At 45.7% G+C, this 25,346-nt stretch overlaps 1 protein-coding gene across 1 annotated transcript in view; it reads left to right on the top strand.

The window, feature by feature from the left end:
- LOC147673880 (cytochrome P450 2D17-like) overlaps window positions 1-14,711 on the top strand; it is a 464,170-nt gene extending 449,459 nt beyond the window's left edge. The window contains exon 9 of the mRNA XM_086947760.1: window positions 14,316-14,711. Coding sequence (XP_086803886.1) covers window positions 14,316-14,344 — 29 coding nt within the window. The 3' untranslated portion in view covers window positions 14,345-14,711. The remainder of the gene's footprint in view (window positions 1-14,315) is intronic.
- Window positions 14,712-25,346: the final 10,635 nt, after the last annotated feature.

The following is a 25,346-nucleotide window of genomic DNA, read 5'->3' as shown; positions in this document are numbered from 1 at the left end:
GTGGAGGTGCTCGGCGCTAGCGAGGTTGACGTCTGAGCTGGTTGAGATTCGGATGGAATTCTTGTGGACAATAGCGATGCCTCCTCCTGTTTGCTTGTTGCGGTCTTTTCGGATGATCTTGTAGCCTTCCGGGATGGCAATGGTGATGTCTGGGGCTGAGGAGGCGTTCATCCATGTTTCAGTTAGGAAGGCGACGTCCGGAGAGATGGTGTCTAGTAGATTCCAGAGGTCGATGGTGTGTTTGTGAACCGAGCGGGTGTTGAGCAGGATGTATTTTAGGTGGTTGGTGTCAGGTCTCTGTTTTCTGTTTGGTGTTTCGCTCCTCCACCCCTCTCAATCAGGGTTTAGATCAGGCCATTCAACCAAATCAGCTGTTCTGTATTCTGCCGAACAGATCCGGAAGATGGTGGATGAGGGAGAGACAGCAGCGTTGGTCCTACTGGACTTAAGTGCAGCGTTTGATACCGTGCTGCACTCAACGCTGCTGTCTCGACTCTCAGACATGGGAGTAAAAGGCCTAGCTCTCACCTGGTTCCAGTCCTACCTCACTGACAGAACATTCCAACTTCATTGCCCACCATTTAAGTCATCGCCTCGCGGTGTTAGCCATGGGGTTCCACAGGGCTCTAGTTTGAGCCCTACTTTATTCAACATCTACATGGAACCCCTGGCACACATTGCGGAGGAATTTGGGGTGGGCATTGTCAGCTACGCTGACGACACTCAGTTGGTGTTCAAAATAACTCCAGACAGTAGAGACTTAGCTCCCAACTTCTCTAACTGTATATCAGCGATAGCGACTTGGATGAATACCAACTGCCTCCGATTAAACGGAGATAAAACAGAGGTATTGATAGTAGGTAAAGCTGCTTCTGCTTGGTCCCATGCATGGTGGCCTAGCGAACTAGGAGAATTACTCATGCCTGTGGAAAAAGTGAAAAATCTTGGCGTCATGCTGGACGCCGACCTCTCAGGCAAAGCCCAGGTGAATAAGGTGACAAGCAAATGCTATGGCACCCTAAAAGTACTTCGTAAAGTACTTGACCTTCTGCCGACCGAAGCGAGAAAAACCATAGTCCATGCTTTAATATCCCCTCACTTGGACTATGGCAATGTTCTCTTACTTGGTCTAAATCAGAAGGGACTGCACCAATTACAATGCATACAGAATTCAGCAGCACGATTGGTGCTCGGTCTCCCTCGGAAAACATCTACCAAACATGCGCTTGCTAAACTTCACTGGCTTCCTATTAAAGAGAGAATCATATTTAAGACTCTCTGCTATGCACATCGCATTGCTCAAAACAAAGGCCCAAGCTATCTGAAAGGTCTCATCACCATCCATCGGCCGATTAGAGATCTAAGATCGTCGGGCATGATGCTATTTAAGGTCCCCCGCATCACAAAAGCTCAAATGGGAGGAAAATCCTTTCGCTATCTGGCCACTAAATTCTGGAATGCTCTGCCAATCCATTTGCGGATGGAGCCCTCCGAAATGAGTTTCAGAGCTAAACTTAAAACTCATCTCTTCCCTAAATACTAACTTTTGTCTTCTCATGGTTCAAGCTTTTCTTGATGGGTCTGCATTTTGTAGTCAGCGCGGGGACACACAGCTTTGTGTAGCCAGGCGCTTAATAAATGCTTATTATTATTATTACTGTTCTTTAGCCCACTCTGCCACCCCAGTTCAGACATGGCCATATGCAAATCAGTCTGACCCTGTGCCTCATGGGAACAGTCCAGCCCGAACTGCCAAGCCATGCCTTTCTTTGGACTGGAAACAAGCTACTGAGGACCGGTTTCTGACATTTCAGCCTTCTTCAGCCCGGCTTGCTTGAATCCAGTGGCAAAGTGAGCAAGGAACACACGTCTGAGCATACCCTGCCAACCTATGGCAAACAAAGAAAAACCAAAGGAAATGATGGACGGAGCGTTGACAATACAAGCACTCACCCCCAGTCAACTGATCTGAGTTTAACCCATCACCTTTAGCCCACTCTGCCACCCCAGTTCAGACATGGCCATATGCAAACCAGTCTGACGATGAATTTAGGCCCAGATCTTTGTACTGGGGTGAATGTAAGACATTGTTCTGCATTCTGTCCATCAACTGTGTTTTTTTGCAATTTTCACCCCGAGTGAGCTGGGTATGCTCAGACGTGAGTCCCAGGCTCTCCACATCACTGGAGTCACGCTATCCAGGCTGAAGAAGGCTGATAGCCAGAAACCGGTCCTTGGATGCTTGATTCCGGGGTAGGAAAGACATGGCTTGGTAGTTCGGGCTGGACTGTTCCCATGAGGCACAGGGTCAAGGCTGATTTGCATATAGCCATTGTCTGACCTAGGGTGGTGTGGAGTGCAAAAAAACGATGGATTTAGGCCCAGATCTTTGTACTGGGGAGAATGTAAGACATTGTTCTGCATTCTGTCCATCAACTGTGTTTTTTGCAATTTTCACCCCGAGTGGGCTGGTATGCTCAGACGTGAGTACCAGGCTCTCCACATCACTGGAGTCAAGCTATCCAGGCTGAAGAAGGCTGATAGCCAGAAACCGGTCCTTGGATGCTTGATTCCGGTCTAGGAAAGACATGGCTTGGTAGTTCGGGGCTGGACTGTTCCCATGAAGCACAGGGTCAAGGCTGATTTGTATGTAGCCATTGTCTGACCTAGGGTGGTGTGGAGTGAAAAAAAACGATGGATTTAGGCCCAGATCTTTGTACTGGGGTGAATGTAAGACATTGTTCTGCATTCTGTCCATCAACTGTGTTTTTTGCAATTTTCACCCCGAGTGGGCTGGGTATGCTCAGACGTGAGTCCCAGGCTCTCCACATCACTGGAGTCAAGCTATCCAGGCTGAAGAAGGCTGATAGCCAGAAACCGGTCCTTGGATGCTTGATTCCGGTCTAGGAAAGACATGGCTTGGTAGTTTGGGCTGGACTGTTCCCATGAGGCACAGGGTCAAGGTTGATTTGCATATAGCCATTGTCTGACCTAGGGTGGTGTGGAGTGCAAAAAAACAATGGGTTTAGGCCCAGATCTTTGTACTGGGGTGAATGTAAGACATTGTTCTGCATTCTGTCCATCAACTGTGTTTTTTGCAAGTTAGATTTGTTAGGGCATTAAGGGGCCGATTCTGATCTCGGTAGGAAAGCACTCCGACCTAGCCGAATACGGAGTGTTTTCCGACGGAGCCGGACTCCTGCAGTCCGACCGAGCGAGTACGATTCTGCCATATGCTGTCGGACTTCGTTTGATCGGACTCCCATGGAAGTCAATGGGAGCCGATCATACGACGCATACATGGGCTCCCATTGACTGAATGGGTACGTTGCGTACAAGTGCGCCCCCTACATTGGGTACGGGTTGGTGCCATCCGCACCCTACATGCCTGTGTTGGGGGGACCCATTGGTCTCTCCCTGTGTCCGAGTCATAAGGCTGCAGGTAACAGGGGGTCTGATGCGGACCCCCAAAGCCCAACTCCGGGAGCTATTGCGAGCCAGAAGCTTCAATTTGATCCAGCTATCCGAATCGAGCATCGTGCTGGCTCGGTTGGAATTCGCCTCCATTGCGCGACACGGTTAGCTTGCGGGCGAGACGTATGCAGTGGTTCCGACCCGCAAACTATTCGGACGGAGATTTCGCGCTTGTTCGCATTGTACTACGATGTCCGGACCCGTGTACGTACCGGATGGAAATACAGCCTCCGAATCCGATCCGCTAATGCCGAACCAAATTCGGTGCCCTTCCGACCGAAATCGGAATCGGACCCTAAATGTTCATTTTTTGTGTAGTTTGGTGTTGTTTTGATAGTTTAGTGTTTGATGTATTTGACATAGTGTTTAAGAGCAGTAGAGTGTTATTTAATATTAGTTATGTGTTGTTTAATTATGTTATGTTGTATTTAATGTTGAAATTAATGTGTGTGGGTTTATATATGTTATAGTGGGAGGGTGTATTTTTTGCAGGTTTACTGTTTCATGAACAGATGATGCTGAAGACACGTTTCTTTTTTTTTTAAAAGGAAAATGTATTTTGTTTCCTTGAAACAAATTACTTTTTACAATTCCTTTTATTTTTCGGGTTTGTTGGAGCATTTTTTTCTAGCTAATTTTTGGGTTTCGTTATTGAGATGATTGCATCGTCTTTTTTTCCACAGTTGTATTTTTGCATTTTTTGGGGGCTTTCTTTTCAAGGAGCTTTGTGTTTTGATTTATCTACTTTGGATTTGCTTGTTTTTGAGGGCTATCCACTGCGACATAAGTGTAGGCTGTTTTTTATTATTATGGGTGGGACATGTTTTTGGTTAAAAAACAGTATTTATTTAATTTTAATAATTATATAATGTCATATATGTATGTACGTTTAAATTTTTTAAATAACATAATTATAATTATTAATTTTAAAAAGAGTAGAATTATCTTGTTTAAATGTTCCGTCATTTTAAAATGCTTTTTGATGTTTAGCATTGCTTTTTGTTTAAAGTATAGATTTAGCTATCATACCTAGGTATTCTAGCACTTTGGTGTTTGGAAATAGCCGAGTTTTGTGTTGAAGGTATTCATACATTGTTTTTGTTTGTTTACTGAATTAAGGGCCTATTTTAGTTAGGGATTGTTCTAGCCTTAGCTCTTGATAGCTCGGTTCTTTTTTTATGGCTTCTATTAGTTTGTATAAGGTTGGTTGTCCTCTTCCTAACGTGGCTTGGAAGGCATTATGCCATCCTTCCACCATATTATTAATTTTAGCTTTTTAAGTTTGATTGCTATCCTAGAAGTTTCACCAGGGTATTTGGAACTTTGTTTGCCTTCGATGCCCTGACCTATGTAGCCTTCAAACCAAGGTATCATCAAAGTAGTCAAGGTAGTGTGTTCGATTTCCTTCATTGGCTTGGTAGAAAGGGCTTTCAAGAAACATATTGCAGTGGTTTGATACTTTAGTTGTTGGTACATAGGCCAGGGCTATTCATTTTGTGATTTGGTAAGCAAAGTTGCTATTTGTAGCGTAATCTATACTTAGAGTAGATTTTTGGAGGTGTCTCCAGATACTTTGGTTGAAATGATAATAACAACCTTGTATTGCAGTGGGTGGGTATATTTTTTACATTCACTGAATCATTGCTTGTTCAAAGTCAATTTTTTTGTGGAAAGTAGTCATCGGTGTGTTTTATTATTGTAAGGAGTTCTATGTAGGTGGTATTTTGCTTGTTGGGGAGTAGTGCGTATATGAAGGGGATGTTAGTGTCTTCACGCCGTGGATGGTAAAAAGGCTTGTGGCAAACTTTAAATGTACCATCCATCATCCATGTTTCACAGTTTTTTTAACTTTTGAATGTTGTTGTTGGTGGCAAAGATAATCATTTGTTTATCATGACTGTTATTATCATGAAGAATGACTTTCTCATCTTTGTGGGTGACAGTGTATTCCTGTAATATTTCAACTTCTGCAAAAGTTTGGGGGTGGGTAGTGTTTGAGCAGTAGCTCTTTTAGTTCTGACTTTTAGCCGTTTTAGAGTGGGGATGGATGGTAGTTGTCCTTTCATATGTTCAGGAACCTTAGTCAGTACTTTTTAAAAAATATTTAGGTACTGGTCTGTTGTGAGCTGGTACTTGCTTCTTTGATGGTTTCTAAAACATCTCTGACTTCCATTTCTGTCACATTGGGGGGATGGTTGTGTTCCCATACATTATCAACATTTGTTTCATTTGTTTCATTTGTTTCAACTGTTGTGGCTCTCCCATAGAAAGAATTGGAGTAATATTCACTGCATTTCCAATGGGGTTTGTTTCCTGTTATTTTCTCTTTCGTGTAAGTATAGCCCATGTAGCACAGAAGTAGTTTCCCCACAATTTCCCAGGATCTAGTGTGAGCTTCTTCAGAAGTGGGATGACCTGACGTGTTGTGAGACCTTCTGGAAAGATGCTGGAGTGAGAGAGGCATTGATTATGGCGAGTAGTGATAAGAGAGCTTCTCCAGAGAGAGCTTTGATAAAACACAAGGATAAGACACCAACTTTATAGTAGATGGCGTTGAGTATGTTGGTAAGATCTTCAAGATTTAGGACTTTGAAGGGTGACTATAGTAGGATGTTGCAAGAAGAGAAGCTGAATTCTTCTCTTATGCTTCTCCTCTTGCTTTTTTGTGTCTGCTTTCATTTTTTAATGAACTATCCTGCACTTGCTCAAATAAATCTCCATTGCTGTCGAAGTTACTTGAATGCCATTGTCCGTTAATATTGTGGTTAGATATCCTTTAAAAAAACTTTCTTAGAGACATTTTGCAACTGTATTTTTGCTGTTAACATTATCACACACCATATCCTGGGTAACTAGAAAACTTGTGAACAATCGCTGTAAGTAAGTTGTAACAGTCTACCCGTACAAGGGTCTCAGTATAGCCAATGCAATATCTACCTAAGGATTTGTGGATAGGTGACAACAAATCATGGGAGATATTCTGATCCTGCATGCTTTGTTGCTGCTGTGAACCGGCATGCTATTACCAAGCTTTCCACTTCAACATTAACACCTTTAAACAAAATCCTGCTTGTAGTCTTTTATTTTTGCAAACCCCCAATGGCTTTCATGTGCTAAATTGTCTGGTGTGTATTCCTTTGGGTGTTGGCAATTTTATACCTCTAAATAAAGAAACCCCATCTATCAGATAACTCTTGAAATATCAGGGGGCACATTAGTATGATGGGCTGACTTTGTCCGCCCGCCATACCAGTGGGAAATGGGACCGCCCTCCATCGGTGCGGGGGTCCCGTTGGTGGTATTAGGATGCGCCCGCCACAGTGAAGGGCGCATCCTGCATTGTGGCGGGCGGTGCACTCTGCCCCGCCGGCCACATTGCCAGGAAGGCATGTTGTGCACTTCAATGCACAACATGGCAGGCACCGCGCGGTGCCTGCCATGTTGTGCATGGACGGGCTGGGGGGTACCATAGGTACACCCCATGTGTACCCCCCATCCCCCAGAGTACCTGGGGGCCCTCAACGGGCCCCCAATGTCAAACACTGCAAGCGGCAAGGCATGTCCCTGCCTGCATAGTAATATGGATGGCGGTGTCTACCAGACACCGCCACCATATAAACTGCTTTTCCACCCGGTAGGCAATTGAGCGTATTGCCTACCGGAGGAAAACCGGTGGACGGTCTTCCCATCCGCCGGGGTCCCCCCCGCCATGGTAATGTGGCGGCGCGAAATCAGTAGCGGGCGGAGGTTTTTGGCTGGCGGATCGCCACTGCCAAACGGGCGGTGGCGATCCGCCCATTATCCTAATGTGCCCATAGACTCTTCCTTTACCATTCTTGTATCCCCCTACAGCCTTGCACCACCTGTAGCAGAACCAAATTGTTCTTCATCTCTTCCTTCAATGTTTCTTCTGATACAAAGCTCTATGGGGCTCATTATGATGGCGGAAGGACCGCCATCGCCGGGCCGGCCGTTGTGGTCCTTCCGCCATCATATTGAAAATTCCCACTGCCAAATTAGGATGGCAGTGGGAATCACAATGGTTCAGCTGCGAACGTAAAGTCTGTCCGCCATGGTTCCACAAGGCGGTCCTTTTCCACCCGCCTTGCAAAACTCGGAACAAGGGCAATATTGCGGCGGTGCCTGCAGATTATGATATGCCCTACCGCCTGTCTTTTTGCGGTGGATAGTCTGCCGCAGTGCCATGCACCAAGTGGCAGGCACCACGTGGTGCCTGCCACGTGGTGCACGGAAATGCTGTGCATGCTCTTTTTACATTGCAGACGGTGCTGCAGCCAGCAGCACCGTCCTCAATGTTAAAAGGCCAGGATGCACCTGCCAGTATGGCGGGCACATCCTAATTGCTCTGGTGGGACCACTGCACATCTGGCAGGTGGTCCCATCACCGTTATGATGGCGGGTGGACCGATGTCCACCCGCCATTATAATGAGCCCCTAAGTTCTTTCCCCATCTACACCACCCATCTCACCCTCCAACTTTGATCGATAGTCAACTGCTCCGTTTTCAACTCCTGTTAAGTAGTCCACGCTAAAGATGTACTCTTTTAGGCTGCTAACCCACATGCATATGCGAATAAACATAGCCTCTTACTCCTTCATAAAACTCTCATGTAAAAGTTTTTGATCTATACTGATTACAGGTTGTGTTCTCCAGAACAAGCTTTTACATTTGTTAATGGCTCAGACCACTGTTAACGTCCTTTTTTATGACTAAGTAGTTCTTCTCCATCAAATGCTTGTCAGGTACATGTCCTAATCAATCCTTGAGCTCCTTAAAATGTCGTTCACATTCGTCATAACATATAAAATCCACTTTTTATTTAAATAAACTTCAGTAATGTTTTTTTTTCTGACAAATTTACAAAAAATGTGTCAAATTCATAAAAACATTAACAAATCCTATCTAGACTTCAATCTGTTAACCTGGGCAACAGTTTTCACTTACTTTTACTGTTGTTAAATATGAGGTGGTTTGTTGCCCAAGATAAATTATGTCTTATTTACCAAACTTGCATTTTTCCAGCTGACTCCTCAGATCCTGCTTTTTTATATATTACAACACTTTACTTGGCCTCAACTTGATTGTAATCTATCCTGTCTTTCCATTAGACGAATTCATCAGCTTGAATTGATTGTACTTCTCTCAAATCACCTAACAAGTTATTATTTGCTCTCTGGAAAACCAACACTGCAAGGACTAAAGCAAAGGACATGTGTAATAATCTACCCCTTAGGTGTAATAAAGGCCATTTTGTCTCTTTAATTCTCATGCCGATACATCTGAATTCTGAATTAAGATCAAGAATGATGAATATTTTAACATCTCACCAGGGCAAACCATTTACACAATTTTTGCAGTGGAAATTTGTTGACACCCACACTCTTGTTAGTATGCATACATCAGTGTATAAATGTATATAACCCCATAGTTATTTGGCAGCTCCAAAGAAGCCTCAAATTTTGTTGCTTCAACAGGTTCTGTCACACCCACTGAGCATAGTTTTCATATAACTCTATTTTTACTTCTTATTCTACACTGAAGAGTAGCCTCCTTAGTTTACTGACCATTGGGATGGCATCTGCTTTTGAATCTTGTATACATAATTCTTCAAGCAACCCAATCTTTCCTCACAAACCACCTAAACATTATTTTCCACAATCTACCTGCTCATCCTTTACACTGGAGAAGCCTTAGGGTATCCTATTAAGATCAAGAAAAACTCCTGAATATTTTGGATATGGCCAACTAATTATATTGCCTTTTTTTACTTAGACATTGACTTTACCTACCCTTTACCTCCTCTAAAATTCAAGGTAACATTTAAAATGGCCTCTTATTTTGATAAACATTTCTCCATTCCCAGAAGGGGTATTTCTGTTTATATTTAATTTAATGCATCACTATTTTATTAATCAAAAGGCTCACCTCATAAAAATGTAAGCTTTGAACAGCAACAGACACAATGTCAATTTCAGTCCTGTTCAAAATGACTGTTTCTGGCAGGTTTCCCAGACCAATTTCTATTATTTGTAAGCTGATTCCATTATACTTTTGTGTACCTTCCTCACTGTTTGATTTTTTCTGACACTCCTACATTATGGAAAATATTTTATCCTTAAAGCATTTTAACATAAAATACTCTTTGATCCCTTCTTGATATTGCTCTCCAACCTTGCATTATGAAGCCAAACACCTCAGTTCTGTGATACATTCCTCAGCAGTCTCATACGAAACTGGTATCTCTGGAGAACTGTACTAACTTCTGGTAGAAATAATTATTGAGTTTTTAAAGTTTCAATAGTTGTATTTCGATCTCAAAACAGAAATTAAATATTACTGGTAAAAGTATCATCAAGGAGCCCCCTAAAGTGTCCCTACTTAGGATTACATGGTCAGTTGAACATTTCTGGCCCGATTCACAAAGGGACTTACTACGGCATGTAAAGTTATGAGTGAAGGGTCTCCACACTCGTGGTGGAATCTTCACACTTGTGGCAGAATCTCTGCACTAAGCACTGCAGTGCAGTGCAAGGAGTCCTCCAAGAGTGTGGAGACTCTGTACTCATACTTTTACGTGTCGTAAGTCCATGTATGTCAATTGTAGTGTTGCATATAAAGAGCCCAAAGCCTATTTAAAATGTGTTCATTATTCATGTTCAGGCCACTTGTAAGTTTTGAATCATCCTTAGTGTTTATGGAAATGTTACATCTCTATTGTCTCTGGAGGGGAAGTCTAATTGTAGTTGCCAATGAGAATTTAATTATTCCTCTCTGAACTGCAAGTTTTATGTTATCTTTTCCAATTGCAGCTTCATCTGCAATCTGTGGTAACACTTTTACCCGTCGGGGAGTTCTGTTGTCACCCATCTAGCCAAAACTCTGGTTTAGCTGTGAGAAGCAGCCACTGTATGAGTTTTTGAATACCCTTCCTTAACCTACATCTAATATCTGGCATCCATCCCAGTTATGCTCCTACGGTGGTTTGAGGCACTATGGGCTTATTAGGATGGCGGAGGGACCGCCACTAATGGGCCGGTGGTGGCGGTCCCTCCCCCATCTGACTCCCATTTCCCCCGCCAGATTCAGATGGTGGGGGAACCGCTTTGTGACCGCTGAGGTCACAAAGACCGCCCTCGATGCTTCCGCCACAGGCAATCGTCACGATTGCCTGGCAGAGCACTCAGTATGGGTAAAATGGTGGTGGTGCCTAGTAGGCACCGCCCGCCAGATTACAAGGCTGGCGTCAGCCAGCCTTTCCATGGCGGTGGAACCGCCATGGAAAGGTTGGCGGAGGCTTGGTTCGGGGGCCCATTGCGGGCCCCCTCTGTGTCGGGGAGTGTGCATGTGCACTGGGGGGTACCCATGGTACCCCCCTATATTTCCATGCACAATGTGGCAGGCACTGTGTGGTGCCTGCCACGTTGTGCCTGGAAATGCACTACATGGCATTTTGGCATTGTGGACAGTGCTGCAGCCAGCAGCACCATACCCAATGATCAGGGCCCTGGATGCACCCGCCATAGTGGTGGGCGCATCCTAATTCACCCATTGGGACCGCCGCTTTACCAGCAGGCGGTCCCATCACCAACACGATTTCTGCCCGCCATCGAAATGAGCCCCTATGATCCCTGAAATATCTGTGATGTCTTTGAGTTTTTTTCCCCAATAAATCTTTAGGCCTTGAGCAGCTCCACAACACATGTGTGAGGGTGTCCTTCCCCTCTAACACTTCCCCGATTTTTTTTTAAGGATAGGCACACAGCCTGGAGCATAGTGACATTTATGCAGTATTTTGAGATTGGTCTTCTTGCTGCTAATGTTCAGTGTCCCCTACTGGTATGAGACTGTCAGGTCAGACCACTATTTGTAATTCACTTAGTTAACTAACTCCTTATCACAAGCTTTTGAAATACCAGTTTATGTTGTTTCGTTTTTGCTGAGTATAGGTAAAAATGTTGTTTTTATGTTCTAATCTGGTTCAGAGGTCTGCAAGTAAATTTCAAAGGGTATTTGCGCTGCCCAGTGTTAGTTGTGTGTATTTCAATCCTTCAGACGGAAACAAGCCCTAATTGTGTTAGATCTGCTCAAATGATGCCCATAATAAACACGTTCCCCAGTTTCATCTACTTCATCTCAATGCACAGAAGTCCTCATCTTCCAATCTTTGGTGAAAGTCTGCATTACCAAAGAAAGTAGTGAATGGTGAGTGATAGATAGTTAGACCTTTCTTAAGATTTATAGTGTCCCATATTGCAGCATGGCTTCCATATCCTCAGAGGTGTTAACCGATTGGAGTCCATCAATTGTTTTGATCCAAGGAATTCCCATAATGACCTTCCTGCTAACATATGGTCAATAGAGCACCATTGTTTGTCGAATGGGCCACTACACTGTACACACAGTATGTGCAATTGTGTCACTCCATAATATCTGGCTATACCCTCAACCCTCTGACTTTAGGTAAAGGAAGCCTTGCCTGTGATCCATACATAGCCTTTCCCCTTTTCCTGGGAAGCTTCTACATTGTTTTGGGATTTAATCCTAGGATTTCATAGGAAGAAACACAAAAAGAGCCTGGAAGAAAAATTATTCTAGGGCCAATGATCATTTTAACTAGCGTTTAATTGACCTATCCAGCAAAAGTTCGAGTTGGTTCATCTTCAAAGGTGTATTCTAATGGATTCAGTCAACAAAGGCAAACCAGCTTCATAGAGGCCTTTTCATGTAGGTTTTAATTTAACACCTAGTAATGTTATGTAGTTGCCTGCCACTAAAATGGGGCCACCATTCATTGTGGCAAGAGTGCCTCTAGATCAGAGTGAGATACAAGGACATCGTACTCCAACATTACTGCTTTTAAATAATTTGGGCCTAGTTTAATTCCTATAATCATATTGTTTTGCCTTACATTCTAATTTAATAGCTCCACGTATAAGACGTACAGAAGGAGTGAGAATGGGTATCCTGTTCAAGTCAACCTCTGTATCACCAGCCTCTTTATGTAGGTGGGACCTGAGTTGTTTAGTGCCTTGAATGTGTGTGTGAGGAATTTGAGTTGAGTGTGTATGTGTATCGAGTGCCTGTATAGGTCCCTGAGGTGTGGTTTTATGTGACGTACGCTTGGGAGGTTGAGGATAAGTCTAACTGCCAAGTTTTGGATGGTTGGTAGTCTTCGAGTGAGTTGCTTGGTGATCCTGGCATAGATGCTGTTCCCATAGTCCAACTTGCTGGTGACTAGGACGTAAGTGACAGTTTTTCTAGTGTTGCTTGGGAGCCATTTCAAGATCTTCCTCAGCATCTTCATGATGTGGAAGCAGGATGCAGTGGCAGCATTGACTTGTGCGATCATGTCCAGTTTGCTGTCAATGATTATTCCCCGGTTCCTAGCTTAAGTTCTGGGTGTGGGTCTGATTTTGGCAGGCCACTAAGTTTCAGTTGGAGTCCGGATCCAGAGGCTCTAGCTACAGATGCCTTTCTTTAGGATTGGTAGGAGGGTAGACGCAATGGGGTTCTTCCCTTTTCTATGAACTCCAGATTTTTAACACAAACACACAGGCAGCTGGCAAGAGTAGTAGTGATTACTCATTTCTTCTGGAGATTTTGGTGACCTATCCAATCCTACTTTCTCTATTTCCACAGATCTTGATGAACCCATTGGGTCAAAGTCACTTTCTGACAGTTCTGGCTAAATACAGCTGGTGGTCTGGAGCCTTTTAGATCAGGCACAGACATCCCAGGACTTTCAGAGTCAGATTCAGGTTATATCAGGGCATTGAAGTTTCGGGGCACTTTAGAGGCTTTTGAATCATCATGGGGACCCTTGTGTATCTGGTGTTTGGGAAGGGGCAAAGATTCAATTTCATTAGATGTAGTTACTATCCTGAATTTCTTAGCACCCTTAGCTGCTAATCAGAAATCCTATAAAACCCTTAATGGATATAGGTCAGCCATCTCGGCGGGCCATAACAAAGTTGGGCATAAACCGATTGGTGAGCATTCTTTAGTTTGTAGACTCATGAAAGGGAGAAGATAAGCAAATCCTCCTAAGCCCAAATACAATGTCATGTGGGATGTTAATAAGTGTTGAACATGTTTTAATGGCGGGCCTGTAAGGACTGTTTATCGCTCAGACTTTTGTCTGCTAAATTGGTGATGCTCTTATATTTGGTATCTTTTAGGAGAGTCTCTTAATTAGATCTCTTGATGTATCAGGAATGAGCTCCTCCCCTGCTGGTGCATATTTTAACGTCATTAGATGTGCAAAGAGTTCATCAACTGACCTACCCTTTCCAAGTTTTTCTTTGTGTCCTAAATTGTGTGTCGTAAGATGTCTCAAAAGGTACCTGGAGGTGATTGAGAGCCTAAGGTCAGATCATCCTTAGCTCTTGATTGCATTGCGTAAACCTTTTGCTACTGTGTCCGCTGTGTCCGCTGTCACTTTGAGTGGAAGTTGTGAAACTTATCATGTCTTTATAAGGGGTGAATACATATCAGTTTGGGGCACATTCCACCATGGGAGTAATAGATTCCAAGTCCTTTTGGACAGGTTCCAGATTGGAAGACATTCTAAAAGCTTCACATTGGTCTAGACTCTAGAGTGTCAACGTTTAATAGATTTTATCGGAAAACTGTTCAGACTGCTGCATGTTGTGTTGCTGATAAGCTTTAAACCTGCATAATCTGTACCTCTGTCTTGAAATAAAATCGCAGATTTCCCTAACAATTAGTGAAGGAGAGTCACGATTTTATTAAAGACAAGGAGGGAATTATTATCCAATCTCTCTTTCCACCCTGATTAATTCTATTTTATCTGTTTTAGTGCCACCAACAAATCAAGCCTCAAAATGAGGACGCAGTGTTGGATTTTGTATGTTACTATATGGACCTCGGGACCACAAATGCAGCGGACGGGAAGATTTCTTCTGGATACGACTCTGACTTTTGCATTTCTGATTTGCAGACAGTTTATAAATTGTTTGCAACAAGAAAAGAGGCAGAGCCGGCAGTTCATGGCTGATATAGCCCTCCATTTCCATTGTGTTATGATGTCATTTCCTGTTTTTGAACTGAAATGCCTTTTTGGATATTGTAGTATTTAAGAAGCTGTGAATAGAGCAGTGAAGAAAGAGACTGAAGATTAATCGCCTCCTTTTATTTAATAAAATAAGGGCTCTCCTTCACAACTTGCTAGGAGAACCCGCAATTCTGTCTAAAATTATTTTTGGTGTTCTTACATTTTCAATGCAGCTTTCAAATGTAGATTGCATGGATTTTGCTCTATTTTGTTGTTTAGAAGCTTGAAAAAAAGTTTCATTGTGCACCAGCCTCTTGAAGGACTGACGTTGTTATCAACTGTACAAAATATGACTTAAGCCGGTTCCAGTGGGGCCTACCATTGTTTCTGACACCGCAGGGGAGCCCGTGAGCACTTTCCCCACCAACATCGTTTTCACGCTCGCCTGGGGGTGGGCAGGAACCACAATCCCCGACCTGCCTTGTGGCAAGGACACCGCCAACGCTTCCTCGTCTCGCCAGGAGGTGCTTATTAACCGGCCAGGGCACCCGCAGTGCGGGAGCTGGTTCCAGTAAAGCCTAGCTTTGTTGTTGCCACCGAGGGGGAGCCCGTGAGCACTTTCCCCGCCACCATCGATGTCACGTTCGCAGGGGGAGGCAGGAACCACAATCCCTGGCCTGCCTTATGGCGAGGACACTGCCAACGCTTACTCAACGGAGGTGCTTATTTGCAAGCCAGGGCTCCTGCAGCGTGAGAGCCGGATCCAGTAAAGCCTACCTATGTTGCTGCCACCGCAGGGGAGCCCATGAGCACTTTCCCCGCCACCATCGTTGTTAAGCTCACATGGGGGGGGCAGGAAACACAATTCCCGGCCTGCCTTGCGGTGAGGACGCCGACAACGCTTCCTCATCGCGCCAGGAGGTGCTTATTTGCTGGCCAGGGCTTCCTCAGCGCAGGAGCCTGTAATGTCGATGGATCGCCCAAATGATGAGGCATACACTATGGGTACTTGAGGAACGTTATTATTTATTTAATCAAGTAATCGCCTAAAGGAGCCCCAGGAGTCTTACACGATCGCGCTCCGATCACTAGCATGCGCACATCGTTCCCGGTCTCGTCCTTGCGTGTCACATCATCACGCGCCCGCAAGGACTAGACCGCTACACTACATATCTCCCTTTTTTATACACACATAAGAAACATGCTATGAGTCCACTGTTTCAACATCCCCCCATTTCAAAGTCTCTGAAACGAGCGGGTGTGACCACCGCTCGCCCTGCACGTGTACGTCTTACCGGGGTAGAGGCTTCTCGGACACCATCTCCCACAGGGCTCATCATTCCGCTCCTCACTTGACTCCGTTCATTTCTCTGGGGTATCAAGTCCTTTTCAACTCTCTCTTCCTCTACCCTTGGAGCTTCCAGATCTTCTCCCTCTTCATGCAAATGTTACTCAGTCCTTGATCTTGTTGGCCTTCCTCTTTTTCCTCAGGCCACTGTAGAATCTTGTTACATTTAGCCATGCGGTCTTGGGACCACACATTTCCATCACTAAGCAACGCAGCCCTGTCATATACTTCCTCCACTTGCATGGGTGGGCTGTACTTGCTTTCTCCTTTCCTTTTCAGCACGGCCAACTTGACTCTCACCCATTCCCCTTTTTCCAAAGCCGCTTCTTTCACATTTCTTCTCCTGTTATAGTGTTCAGTATATACTTTTTGGGCCCTTTTGAGATTGTGCTGGACTAGGGCAGGTGACCATTTGCTGGTGACGGTCTTCTCCCTCCAGACCACATTGTCCTTCGTTAACGGGTGCCTGCCTCTTAGGATCTGGAAGGGGCTGTATCCTGTAGAGGTGGGGGTAATCCTGTACGCCCACATCATGCTTTGGATTTCCTTCTCCCAATCCTTGCCCTTCATGATGGCAGCTTGTATGGATCCCATGAGGACTCAATTAAATCTCTCCACCTGTCCGTTGCTCGAAGGGTGGTACACTGAAGTGTGCTTCGTTTTGATTCCATTCCTTTCCGTATAACTTCTCAGAGGTGAACTGCGAACCATTGTCACTAAGGATCGTCCTCGGGATCCCTTCTCTCAGGAACACTGAGGTGAGAAACTTGATGATCGTGTCAGTGTCCATCTCTTCCTGCACATGTATTTCTGGCCACTGAGAATATTTGTCCACCAAAACACATAAGTATTTTGGCATACCTTGGCTATCCAACACTGGTCCCAGAATGTCAACCGATACATCCTACCACGGGTTGCGCGGTTGGTCGAACCTTCCCAACGCAGGTCTCAATGGCTTCAATATTTTGTCTGCTCCTTGGCACTGGTCATAGTCCCTCACATGCCTTTCTACTTGACTGTCCAGTCCCGGCCACCAATACATTTGCTTCACTCGTAGTTTGGTTTTCACGATGCCGAGATGTCCTTCATGTAGCTGGCGCAGCAGGAGTGTGATCAGTCTTGTGGGGGGCACCACTTTGTCACCTCGATATAAGACGATTCGGGAGTCACTCATCGATAGCTCTTCCCTTACTTCGTAGAATTTCCTGAGAACTTCCTTCAACCTTCTTTTCTCTGGCCAACCAATAAGCACGCATTCTTTGACCTCCTTCATGTCTTCGTCCTCTTCATATGCCTGCGCCCATTCTTGCCTGCTGATTACTCTTTCTGAGTCCTCCATCACAGCTATCATCTCCTCATCCTCCAACGACGACTTTGGCGCCTCCTCCATGGCCGAGGCTCGACAGAGGTAGTCAGCCACTTTGTTGCGTGTCCACGGTATGTACTCTACATCATACCTATACTCCAGCAGCTTCAGCGTCATCTTGGCTATGCGTGGGGTGGCAGTTGCGTGTCCACTCGAGGTAAGTACCTTGACCAGCGGTTTGTGGTCCGTTTGCAGATGAAATCTCGTGCCCCACAGGAACAGACTGAACTTCCCCATGGCCCATACCACCACCAGCATTTCCTTCTCAATCACACTGAACTTTTGCTCTGTGGGGGATAACGCTCTGGATGCAAAGCTGAGGGTCTCCACGGTACCATCTTCCCTCTCTTGTGCGAGAACTGCCCCTAGCCCCTTGTCGCTGGCATCAGTGGTCAGTATGGTCTGTCCAAGAGGATCATGTCCATGCAAAGGCACCGCCTGGCTTATGTCTTTCTTTAACACTTCGAATTCCCTCTGTGCTTCTTCATCCCAGTAGAACGCCGTCTTGTCTCTTATGAGCTGCCTCAATTGATGCGTTTTTGTCGCAAAGTGCTGAACAAATTTACCTTAGTATTCGGCCATCCCTAGGAAGGATCTCACTCCCTCCTCGCTGACAGGGGCTCTGGCATCACAGATTGCCTTCACGTTCTCCCTCTTAGGGGTGATCCCATGTCCTCCAATCTCATGACCTAGGTAGGTGACAGATCTCATACCCAGTCGACATTTGTTCCATTCAGCTGTCAGGCCCTTCTCCTGTAGCACGCTCAGTATTTTGTTCAGTTTCCTGGCGTGGTCTTCACGGTCCTTTCCCATCACTAAGATGTCATCCTGGAAATATTGGATGCCGTCTACATCCTTGAACAGCCGGTGCATCAGCTTTTGGAACACCGCTGCGGCCAATGCCAGCCCGAAGGGCATTCTGCGAAATTGATAGCATCCAAACGGTGTTATGAAGGATGTGAATTTTTGGCTAGACGGATGCAATTCTATCTGGTGATAGGCGGATGCGAGGTCAATGGTGGAGAACCACTGCACTCCCCTTGTTCTGGACAGCATTTCTTCAATCTTGGGCAACGGGAATTTCTCCACTGTCAGGCATTTTTTTAGTTCTCGCAAGTCCAAACACAAGCGCACCTTGCCGTTGGGTTTTCGTGCCACGACTAAGGGAGATAGCCATTCTGAACTGTCTATGGGCTCAATTATCCCTTGTTCTTCCAGTCTGCGTAGATCTTGTGCACCGCTTCCCTTGCCGCTATCAGCACGTTCCGGACCTTGTGGGACACAGGTCGGGAGTTTTCTTTGAGCAGGATTTTGTGCATGAATTTCTCAAGCCTGCTGACTTTTCCTCCGAATACCTTCGGGAATTCTCTCTTCACTTTCTCCAGATACGGCCAGCACTCACAGTCTGTCAGCAATACTTGCTCACTGCCTCCCGGGTCCAGTGTTATCCTTAGGTCTCCTTGATCTCTCCACCCCAACACCAATGGACCTTTCTCTGCTACATACAGTTTGCAGTCTGCCGTTCTTCCCCTAAATTCAAACTTCAGGATCCGGTAGCCCACCATGGGGATCGGGGTGTCAGTATATGATACCGGTCTAATGTCTGGTGGTTCCAAGTTGGGGCCTAGGCTGGGTCTGAACTCTTCCTCCCATACAGATCTTTGGACTATGGTGTATGGGGAGCCTGAGTCTATCGCAATCCTTATCTTCACTCCTCCTATCAGCATGTCGGCCCGTGGTTTACTCGAGTGTTTGTTTTCTATTCCCAGCACTTGCTCCTCAATGCACAGCACCAGGTCTTCTTCTTCCAGTTCTCCTTCTTCTCCTTCTGGCCGATATTGTGCCACATAGTTCACGATCGTCTTCTTGCCCTTCCTGCGACATACCTTCTCATAGTGACCTATCAGGCCACAGAACATGCATTTCGCCCTGAATGCTGGGCAACGTTTATCTTGGGCCGCGTGGTTCGCACTCCCACACCTGTAACACGTGGCTTTGCTTTTCGTGGACGGTTTCCATGTTTGACCTGATTTTCCCGACCATCTGTTGGTTCCTTTATTGTCCCCGGCCGTCATTCTATTCCGTCCTGAATGCTCTGCATCGTCCACCTTGTTCACCATGGGTCTCTGGATGTTCTCTCTTTTTGCTGCGTCAGCGCATCGCTTCGACAGTTCCGCTTTCTTTACCATTGCTATTACTTCTTTTAGCGTTGCCTCTCCATGCGCCCATAACTTATCCTGTACCATCTTATTGGTGGTGTGCATCACGATTTGGTCCTTTATGAAGTCGTCTTGGAGTGTCCCGTACTTGCATGTAATCGCCAACCTTCTCAACGCCGCTACGTAGTCATCAATGGATTCTCCCGCTTCTTGCTTCCACTGCTGGAAGTTAAAACGATCAATGGAGACACACACTGCAGGACGGTAGTGATTATCTAGATCTTCTACGGCATGCCGGAAGACATCATCATCAGCTGCTAGTCTAGGTGGGCACTAGGTTCGTGAACACTCTTATCCCTTCTGGACCTAGATTATGTAAGAGTATCCTTCTTCTCCTCACACTGGGGAAAGGTTCTTCATTTTCATCTTCTAAAGTTTCTAGATAGTTCTTGAAATATTCCCTCCAGTCTTCCCATTTCATCTGGGGTTCACCTGGTTTGGGCAGAAATGGAATCGGTGCCGTAAGGAAAGAGACTTGTATGCTCATCCTGGCCTGTTCTTCCGGTTCCCCTCTTTGATTTCTAGGGCTACCTGGCGCTCTTGTGTTCCCGCCTTGTGCCGTTGTGGGTCGGGGTTCTCTTTCTCCCCCTTCTATGCTCTGTTCCCATTCCGCCAGGGCCTCAGTGGGGTGTATCTACCGTCCTACCGTGCCTCCTGTCCTTGTTTGCCTCAGTTCCTGGCCCTGGTGTACGTGGTGGGAGTGTCTCGTTTCCCTGCGCCTCTGCCACGCTCCTCCAGCGATTGACTGCCACTGCGCTTCGTCCTTTGTCCCCTGACTGGTACTGCGCAGTGGTCTTCCAATGTCTGTTGTTCCTTTGTGTGCCTTTTTCTTCATCTTAGGAAGCAGTTTGGGCTACTTGTGAGAAATCCCAACCCTCCTCGCCACTGTAATGTTGATGGATCCCCCAAATGATGAGGCATACACTATGGGTACTTGAGGAATGTTATTATTTATTTAATCAAGTAATTGCCTAAAGGAGCGCCGGGCGTCTTACACGATCGCGCTCCGATCGCTCGCACATGTGCACTGCGCTTCCCGCGCATGCGCACATCGTTCGCGGTCTCGTCCCTGCGTGTCGTGTCATCACGTGCCCACAAGGACTAGACCGCTACACTAAAGAGCCGGTTCAGACCCCCCAGGATATAGCGGCATGGATTAGCAAATTTAGAGGACAAATATTGAAATTTAGCGGCACAAATATGGAAATTTAGCAGCAATTTTGCGGCATTTTATTTGGCAGTTTTTGCTACTACAAACACAGATATTTTAGTTTTTTTAATATAAAACAGTTTTATTGATTTTCGCTGTGCAAACAAAAGAAAACATCCTAGAATACATCGAGAGCTCATATTGCAATATTTCGAATTTAAAGCCAACAGCAGATATCGCATATCCACAATCATACATTACAATTTCTTGTGTTATAACGCCTGAATTCCCACCATTGAGACGTTTCCCTGGATTATCAATCCCCCTCAGTCAGTGTCACTATCTTCAGAATCCGAGGGAGGATCACAAATTTCACCCCTGTACGTGTTCCATGCACCCCACACTTTTCCCCACTTTTTTGGGCACCTTCTAGTACGGAATACTGCCCTCTCAGTCACCATGGCTGCATCCATATCCTTACTCCACTGCGTTAGGGTCGGTACCTCCGCGGCTCCCCATTTCTGCGCTATATTTCTTTTTGCCACCATCATGCCGAGGGTAGCCCAACTTAGATATCTTCATTTTCGAGTTATTTAACAACATGAAAATATGTATATTTGGTTTATTTACAATGTAGACACTTTGTTTGGCTTCAAGGTTACTTATAGGACAAAACATGTTAATGAATAAATGCCCACGGAACATGTATGCTTGTTGTGTTAATCTTGCAGTTCTTCTGAGCAGTCCAAATGTAGCCGAATATTGTGCTGCTGATTATAATGCAAAAACAATAATGCCCGGATGGATTGCTCGGAGAGGGACCGTCGTCTGGCTGACAAAATAATTTTGTAGATGCTGTTGCTCCTTTCAGCATCTGCAGAACTGGTCACACAGTCCTTGTACACAGACTCAACAAACCCAGCATAGACCTCAAAATGCTTGCAATGGTACTGGACAGCAGCAAACCAAGAATTCCACTGGGTACTGCAGGGGTCAGGTGCCATTCTCTTTCTGCTACCGGACATGTAAAAGATGTGTGAGAAGGACAGAAGGAAAGCATTTAGCTCCACGAAAGGCTTCCTAAATGACTCTCCAATAAAGTTCATTATGTGTGCCAAGCAGGTGATATGTATGGAGTTTGTGTACAGATTTCTCAAAACAGTATTGTATGCCTTGAGCATGTATGCCGCATTGTCAGTGTTAAAGAAAATAACGTCCTGAAAGGCTATGCTGTACTCTGTGAGCACCGTCACAACTGCTTGCGCTACAGCCCCATGGTTGCACTGTGAGAGGAACACTGTGTCTGCTAGGTGGGTGTGGATCTTACGTCCGCCCTGCGCAGGGACCACTGCAAATACCACATTCAATACACAACGCCCTTCGACATCAGGTGTTTCATCAGGGAAACATCCTAAACCACGATGATTGAACCACGACTCACCTGAACAACGAGGAGAGAATAACGAAGACTGCTGAACAACGTCGGCCGGAACAACGAAAGGCTGAACAACGAAGTATAACGTATCCTGTATAACGTCACTTGTCAGAATTAAGGGAAGATTAGGGGGGAGTGTGGGGGGTCTCCCCCCCCCAAAACAAAGGATAAATAAAAAAAAGAAAATAATGGTATGCGTTGTCAAAGCATACTAACATAGAACATTTAGATCAGTTTTTTTTAAAAAGTGGTTCGCGCAAGAAGAATTGCAAGTACAATAGTGCCATCTGATGGCCAAACACGAGATGTTTAATTTCGTGGTTTAGGAAGTCGTGCTAAAAAGGTAGTGGTTAAAAATAGATCGTGGTTAGGCTTTCGTGGTTAAGGCAGTCGTGGTTTAGGCAGTAGTTGTTTAGACATACAACCGTTTCATCAATTATAACACTGATCTTCTGATCTTGCAAGTGTTCTTTCAGCTCGTTCTTTGCTACTATATATCTCTCTGGGAGATAACGTTCTTTTAGCTGATGACTCCCAGGTATCGCTCCACCATTTCGTACTGGCTCATGGGGAAACTTGCGCAACACAGGGTGGTCAGTTTTGCTGAGCGGAATTTTCAACGCTGTGCAGATATTGACTCACTCACTTATAATTTCCTGGTTTGAGGCACCGGCAGCTGTACTCTTTGTGAACAGTGAGTTCACAGTCATCTGACGGGAACGTTTTGGCGAAGAGTGAGGGTCCGGATCATCTGAACAGCGCTTCAAGTGTTTTTGGGACCGCACATGCATATCAACTGTGTGTTTCCGGATGTGGTCCACAGCCACATTGCACACACTGCAAAACAGCATGCCACCATCAGCATGCATCACGGCGCTGTACTCTTTGGCCCGATCTGCTGCAGTTATATGGGTAGGTAGATGTGATTGGAGCTTCACAGTCTTCACAGGCTGCAGAAACTTCTCCATCCTGCTTTTGTTGTAGTGGCTTGTGGCTCCCTTGGAATCCAAAAGATCTTAGGCTTGTGGCGCACTCACGTAACTCACCTAAAAATATATTTGGTGTTACTAGATGTGTTCCAAAGGGGAAAAGGACATTGCAATTGTTGGATGAAAAGTTAAGAAAACGTAGGTTAAACGTGATTAAAAATGCGTGTAACTGTGAAGCAATGTTGCATACATGGCGCGTTAACATACAGGTAGGCAGATGTCCTTCGAAGTGAAATGGCACACTTGTGTGGTCTGGCTAGGCAACTTTGAGTCGTCTGTGGAGGGCAGTGGGGGCGTGAGGTAAACATAAAAAACATAAGGCAAAAGTGTTTTCACCCAGAAAAACAACTGTGCCCCAAAGTGCCTGCAAATAAAAAATCACATTTGGGCAAAAACTGGAAGAAGGGGAAGGATGAGCCACCTGCGAAAAAAGCGAAATCTAACCGCTCAAAACAAATTTGTAGAAGTGTACTTTGTAGGAGCACATAAGCCCGGCGTTTACACTCCGGGGCGGGGGCCAACAGTGCTTAACGGGTGTCTAGGGAAAATCCCAAGATAGCCCCAAACCACCCCCAAGAAATACAAAAAACAAAATTACAAGTATGAAACCCACATGATCACGCAGAATCCAATCACCAAACCATGTACAGCACTCCCACCCATCGCAAGTAGGACTTCACAAACATGGATGGTGACCTCAAGCTTCTGCGCTTTAGCGTATGTGGTATTCAACTCCCAGGAAGTGTACAGAAACCAAAACGTACCCGTTCTGTGCAGCAGAAAGCGTATATTAGTTGCCAGACGGCCCAATGGCTCCTGAACCAGACGATTCTTCCCTCTGGGACTCTACAAAAAGAAGAAAAAAGAGTTACAGGAGGCTTGGATAGCCCTTCCCATGGCACCTGTCCCACATCACTGCCACCTCCCGCACTACGCCTCTTTAAAAACCACTGCAAAAACAACAATTGATGGACGGAATGTTGCACAAAGACAGAACATTCACCCCCAGTCACAGATCTGGGTTTAATCCATCGTTATTTTGCTCACTAGACCACCCCAGTTCAGACATGGCCATATGCAAATCAGTCTTGACCCTGTCCCTCTGGGAACAGTCCAGCCTGAACTGCCAAGCCATGTCTTTCCTGAACCAGAATCAAGCATCCTAGGACCGGTTTCTGGCTATCAGCCGTCATCAGCCAGGATAGCTTGATTCCAGTGGCCTGGAGAGCACGGGACTCACGTCTGAGCATACCCGTCCCACTCGGGGTGACAAATGCAAAAACAACAATTGATGGACGGAATGTTGCACAATGGCAGAACATTCACCCCCAGTCACAGATCTGGGTTTAATCCATCGTTATTTTGCTCACCAGAGCACCCCAGTTCAGACATGGCCATATGCAAATCAGACTTGACCCTGTGCCTCATGGGAACAGTCCAGCCCGAACTGCCAAGCCATGTCTTTCCTGGACCGGAATCAAGCATTCTAGGACTGGTTTCTGGCTATCAGCCGTCATCAGCCAGGATAGCTTGATTCCAGTGGCCTCGAGAGCACGGGACTCACGCCTGAGCATACTCGTCCCACTCGGGGTGCAAAAAAACGATGGATTCAGGCCCAGATCCCTGTACTGGGGTGAATGTATGACATTGTTCTGCATTCTGTCTATCAACTGTTGTTTTTGCAATTGTCACCCCGAGTGGGATGGGTATGCTCAGACGTGAGTCCCATGCTCTCCACACCACTGGAGTCAAGCTATTCTGGCTGATGACGGCTGATAGCCAGAAACCGGTCCTAGGATGCTTGATTCCAGTCCAGGAAAGATATGGCTTGGCAGTTCGGGCTGGACTGTTCCCATGAGGCACAGGGTCAAGGCTGATTTGCATATGGCCATGTCTGAACTGGGGTGGTGTGGAGTGCAAAAAAAACGATGGATTTAGGCCCAGATCTCTGTACTGGGGTGAATGTATGACATTGTTCTTCATTCTGTCCATCAACTGTTGTTTTTGCAATGGTCACCCCGAGTGGGATGGGTATCCTCAGATGTGAGTCCCATGCTCTCCACACCACTGGAGTCAAGCTATCCTGGCTGATGACGGCAGATAGCAGGAAACCGGTCCTAGGATGCTTGATTCCGGTCCAGGAAAGACATGGCTTAGCAGTTCAGGCTGGATTGTTCCCATGAGGCACAGGGTCAAGGCTGATTTGCATATGGCCATGTTTGAACTGGGGTGGTGTGGAGTGCAAAAAACGATGGATTTAGGCCTAGATCTCTGTACTGGGGTGAATGTATGACCTTGTTCTGCATTCTGTCCATTAACTGTTTTTGCA

The sequence above is a fragment of the Lissotriton vulgaris genome, chromosome 12 (assembly GCF_964263255.1).
Source record: "Lissotriton vulgaris chromosome 12, aLisVul1.2, whole genome shotgun sequence".
Classification (NCBI taxonomy): domain Eukaryota; kingdom Metazoa; phylum Chordata; class Amphibia; order Caudata; family Salamandridae; genus Lissotriton; species Lissotriton vulgaris.
This window is presented reverse-complemented; position numbering and strand designations above follow the sequence as displayed.